Source organism: Seriola lalandi, unplaced genomic scaffold (genome assembly GCF_002814215.2).
Source record: "Seriola lalandi dorsalis isolate HSWRI2012SDOR001 ecotype SW California unplaced genomic scaffold, Sedor1 jcf7180002054159, whole genome shotgun sequence".
Taxonomy (NCBI): domain Eukaryota; kingdom Metazoa; phylum Chordata; class Actinopteri; order Carangiformes; family Carangidae; genus Seriola; species Seriola lalandi.
In genome coordinates this window covers 1-5,254 of record NW_019524712.1, presented here as the reverse complement: position 1 = coordinate 5,254, position 5,254 = coordinate 1, and the positions used below count along the sequence as shown (strand labels likewise).

General features: G+C 40.4%; 2 protein-coding genes across 2 annotated transcripts in view; one reads left to right on the top strand and one right to left on the bottom strand.

The window, feature by feature from the left end:
* The window catches only part of LOC111653132 (uncharacterized), a 2,431-nt gene extending 1,456 nt beyond the window's left edge, over positions 1–975 (bottom strand). Inside the window, exon 1 of the mRNA XM_087173284.1 lies at positions 860–975. The gene's annotated coding sequence lies outside the window, so the exon portion shown is untranslated. The remainder of the gene's footprint in view (positions 1–859) is intronic.
* A 2,587-nt stretch (positions 976–3,562) lies between these two features.
* Positions 3,563–5,250, top strand: LOC111653130 (low affinity immunoglobulin gamma Fc region receptor III-like; the record flags this gene model as incomplete). Its single annotated transcript, XM_087173283.1, has 3 exons — positions 3,563–3,698; positions 4,196–4,462; positions 4,991–5,250. Coding segments are annotated over exons 1-3 (558 nt in total), but the record flags the coding sequence as incomplete, so codon positions are not given.
* Positions 5,251–5,254: the final 4 nt, after the last annotated feature.

Here is a 5,254-nt window from a genome sequence, read left to right as displayed (position 1 = left end):
GGAGCAGCAGGATGCAGCAGATCATCTTCTCCCTGTGAGAGGAGACAGAGCTGAAGAGTCACAAAGAAGGAAAATCTACAGTCTGACTTCATTCAGTCAGTACGATGCTGCTTCCTCTTTATGATCCTGCTCATTACAAACAGCTGATCAGAGGACAGGACACCGAGCCTCCATGATGATGTCAGAGACAATGTGAGCTACAGTCACTGTGATGTCACGTTTGTTTTGATGTCTCACATTTAGAGAGAGAAAAACTTCATGAGCTGCAGTCATGTGTTTTTGCCACAAGATGGCGCCAGAGTTAAACTCTCCTCTGCTCCTGACACTTTCAGCTCTCAGCTCTCAGCTGAACAGGACTCACTGCAGTGTTAGAGTTTCATGATGATCTGTCTCTCACTACATTGATCACATCTGTTGAAAACTTATTGTCTGATTCAGGTTCAATGTGGTCTGATGTTGTTTCACAGACAAACTGAGACAGAGAACTAGATTCAAGCTGCAAGACGACGCCACGTCGCCCCCCACAGTCTGTCAGCAGAACTGCAGCTCAGAGGAAAACAGCTGTTTTCTGTTTTCATAAATAACAAAAGATCCAAAAATAGAAAAGCTTGTTTAAAACAGTGTTAACATAATCTGAGCATTACAAGAGCTGCATCAACTTTTGCTTCCTGTGACCTCGACTCTCTCGACCAGAGTCAATAATAGAAACAGAAGAGGCGAAGTAGTAGTAGACGCCCTCTGATTGGTCGCCTTGACTGAAGACTCACAATAGGACCCTGTTGTTTATTGTGATTCTGTGATTTAAAGCGTGATGTGATGAGTGATGAGTTCATGAAATACAATAAACAAGTTTCCTTACCAGCGTTGATGGAAACCTTCGTAGACGTCAGACAGAACAAACCAAGTTCCAAATATTAGTCTCCACCGAGAGAAGCACAGCAGTATCAGCACACTGCATCTCAAACAACCAACAACACCTTTACACCGTGAAGGTCGTGTCTTTGCTCCCGTGGGAGAGATGGTGTTTATGTTTATGTATAAAGATATCAAGAGAGGTGTGTTTTTCCTTCAGGTCACTGTTACTCCTCCATGCAGGTCTGATAAGGGCCATACTTCTTGAAACTCTGCATAGAAAGCACGGGGCAGAGCAAACTTTGAGAAAAATTAGATATAATTTGATAAGATTGAGATAAAACATGAGGTATAAAAACACAAGGGCATACTACTGGTTAGTACAGGAAAATAATCGTCTGAACTCTACACCAGATATAATACGAGGAGAGAATATGTGATTTTTGTTCATGTAGAAGCTGTAAAACAAAGTCTGTAAAAATCTTTTCATGCAGTGAAATTGAAAGTTTGTGATGCACATTCAACAGCATCACTCCCTCATGGCTGAAGTGTGTTTACAGTCAATACATAGGGGAGACTGCACTGTGTGTTGTCAAAACAAGAGGTAAAACATGTTCAGGGCGGGGGTTTAAAATGCATAAAATAACGACAGGCATTTACAGACATAATAAACACATCATGGATGGTTCTTCCCCTCAGGGACCTGTGGAGAAGGGGAGCAGGTCGTACCATCTCAGGCCACCGCCGCTGACCCAGTGGATGCTGAAATCCAGGCCGAAGCTGGAGTTACGATTTGACCGCACTTAGAGTTAGTGTTAAATAAACAATTCATGTGAGAACAAAGTCTAACAACTGACCATGCAATGCAATGTAAAATTACAAAATAAAAATACCTTGATGTGTGAAGAAGAAGGCTCATCTTTGTGTTATTTATTCAGTTTTCCTACCAATGTCTTGAGTTGCACCGCACAATGCATTGGTGACCCCGACAACTAAAGGTGAGCTACCTGGAAAAAGTGGGTGTAGACAGGTAGCAGGTGCAGCAAGGTTGTTGTTTTTTTTACCAATATGGCAGTATGAGGATGCGTGGCCTCGCTAGCTGTATGATTTTTTATTTGGTTACATGTCGGTAAACTGACCCTCAGTTACACAAAACTTTAACGTGTGTGTAGATTATATTCAACGATGAGAACCGAAGCAAACGTCTTGTACCTAATGGATAGAACAGGTACCGCCCACTACCACTCAACATCGTCAGCAAAGTTAAAAACAACAGTTCTCACTTATAACTATAAATATTAAAACTTAATTCACACATTCATGCCTGGAAGAATCTTGTAATACGATTTCGGACACCCCTAAAGTGGACCGTACCAAGTCTTCACACGTCATCATAATGTAGACGTTAATTGAACGTCACGTCTACCCACCTCAGTCTCTCGGCGGCGCGCATGCGCAAGTATCAGCTACTACTACTGGATCGTTCAGGTAAATGTAAGTAGCAGTAGCTAACTATTCAGCTTGTTTTATACACTTTACTATATTACCTCCAGTTTCTGAATTACACCGTGTATACTTAAGTATCTATGGATGAATGCTAATGTTAGCTAGCTTTGCCTTTTTGCTATATTTTTGTTAAGTAGCTGAAGCTAACGTTGTGCTATCTGGCACTAGCTTATTAAGTTTAGCTAGCTGATACCGCGCCCTTTCATTTCCAGGTGTTGTCTTGTCATTTTAATACCAATAAAACATGTCATGTATGATCTAATGTTAGCAAACACTGGTGCTCAGTCATGAGCAGTGACACAAAGGAGGATTAGTTGTTGTAGAGATACGTTTTGACATCAATGTATAGTTTATTATTTCATTTTGATAGTGTTTGTTTAGAGCTAATCTTATTAGCTTCTATAATTGACACCCCCTATGAATACAAAAGTGTCACCTGGTTGGTTATTTGAACAATATTAGTGTGCTGAAGGCTCAGTAATTGTATTAGCAGTGGTGGAAAGTAATTAAGTACATTTACCTACTTGAGTACTTCCATTTTATGCTACTTAAGACTACAACTCAATACATTTGCTAGAGAGATGTGGTACTTTCTTTTCCACTACATTTATCTGACAGGCTTAGTTACAAGTTCCTGCAAGGATAAATATTTTTACATAATGGATAATGTAACAAGCTTTTAAAATACAACAGATTGTTAAAGATTAAACTACTGGTTTCCAACCTTTTTGGCTTCTGATGTCTTACAAAAAGCAGTGATAACTTGGGGTCACATTTCAGAATTATATGTTAACAGCTCCAACAAATAGTGATTTTTCACAGGGTTGTCATAACCTGGGTTCTAGGCCATGACAAATTAGGGAATGGACAAGACTGATGACAGTTTATTAGATTATTTATTATTAAAATGAATAAACTGAAGTGGCAAATTTACATCAGTAAAAGTTCAAATGATCCAATATCTCACCAAAAATGAAAGATTAGCGAAAACCATAATTTATACACTACAGACATGATAAACAAGCAAAAATAATGTAGGATAGTAACAATTGCCTTCTTTTTTGGTAGTAGACCAAAATGGCACCAAACTGGAGATGGACTGCAATGACAGTCCAGATCCATTGATTTGTGTTTTGAATAACAAAAAACAAAAATGATTTTTTTTCAGCTAGATACAAGTCTGTCCTTACTCAGTTATTGTGTGTATGTGTGTTTCTGTTTAGCTTCTAACCTTTCAGATTTCCGCTGAACTCAGGATGTGGGCTGATGTCTGTCTGAAAGTGAGGAACAAAGAGAACGTCGACACAGAATGGACATCTCGTCGCTCTGCCTCTTAATGTGTAAGAAATGTTGCTTTTTAAAAAAATGTTTTTTATATTTGGTGTTACCATGCAGATTGTTTTTATTTTTATATGATCAGATAAGTCATTCTCCAGTCCAATACAGTGAAGCTGAATAATTAGTAGTTATACTATAACACTAAGTTATTTAGTCATGTTCATGTTGCATATAGAAAATTCAGTTTGTTTTTTCAAAATAAAAGCTTATCTACAAGGCAATGTGGCATGTGAGAACATATTTTTGTAATTTGCGTCAACGTTACCTTGACAGCCCCGCTCACTCGTGTTGGTGACAGGATGACTTTCAAATCCTAGTTTCATTCTCTCAAAATAAAATAATATGGGTCTCTAAAGTGAAGTCACAACATGGCTTGTTAAAAGAAAAAGCACAGGTGTTTTTAATGTTTCTGTTTTTGAATGTTCACAGAAGGAGCAGGTGATGATCTCCCCCTTATGGTTTTGCTTTAATGTCTGTCATTTCCTGTCTGAACCCACAGCAGCCACGCTCAGTATCCATCCAAACAGGTCTCAGTTCTTCCGTTATGAGACCTTCACTCTGAGCTGTGCAGTGCCAGCGAACTCAAGCAGCTGGACACTGAAGAGAAACACCTCCTCCGGGTCGTTCCTTTCATGTGAGGTGGGCTGGGGTCGCCTGAGCGGCTCCTCCTGCTCCATTTTGGGCGTGTACTCATCAGACACCGGAGTGTACTGGTGCGAATCCAAGGAAGGGGAGCGCAGCAACGTCCTCCACATCTCAGTGAACAGTAAGCCTGCAATTCCAAATATTCTTAGAGTCAAGTCAAAAAAGACAAGTGTTTATGATGTGATAGAATAAGTTTCATTTGTAAAACTGATCCATCCATCCGTCCATCCATCTATCTTCAATCGCTTAATCCAGGGTTGGTTCATAGTAGCAGCAGGCCAAACAAGCGAGCTCAGACATCCCTCTCCCCAGCAACGTTTTCCAACAGTCTAGTACTACACCTGCTTTTCTGCTGACGCTGCACCAACCTGCCTCTCAATCTCCCACTGCATCCTCACTCGAGAACAGACCTACTGTAACTTATATTTTCATCATCCAGCCTATTTATATTAGTTGTGCATCCATGCTTTGTCATTGCTTTGCAAAATTCTGGTTGAATTCTGATTTTTGTTGCTTCTTAAGTATATTTCTTCACCTTTGCTGAACATGTTTAGTTTGTTTTCTACAACTAAACAAACTGAGCTGGAAAACGTAGGATTAAAAAACGAGGACAATCCAAGATCTCATGGTTTGTCGTTCTGTATTTCAGGTGGTACTGTGCTCCTGGAGAGCCCGGCACTTCCTGTGACGGAGGGAGATAAAGTGACACTTCGCTGTTCCGTCAAGGAAAGATACGCGGAGAAGTCTGAGTCAGATTTCGACGCTGCGTTCTACAAAAACGATGTTTTCATCGGGATTCACTCTGATGGGACGATGATCCTTCCAGCGGCGTCCAAGTCTGACGAAGGTTTCTACAAGTGTCGGCACCCGACGAAAGGAGAGTCTCCACAGAGTTTGCTGGCTGTGAGAGGTG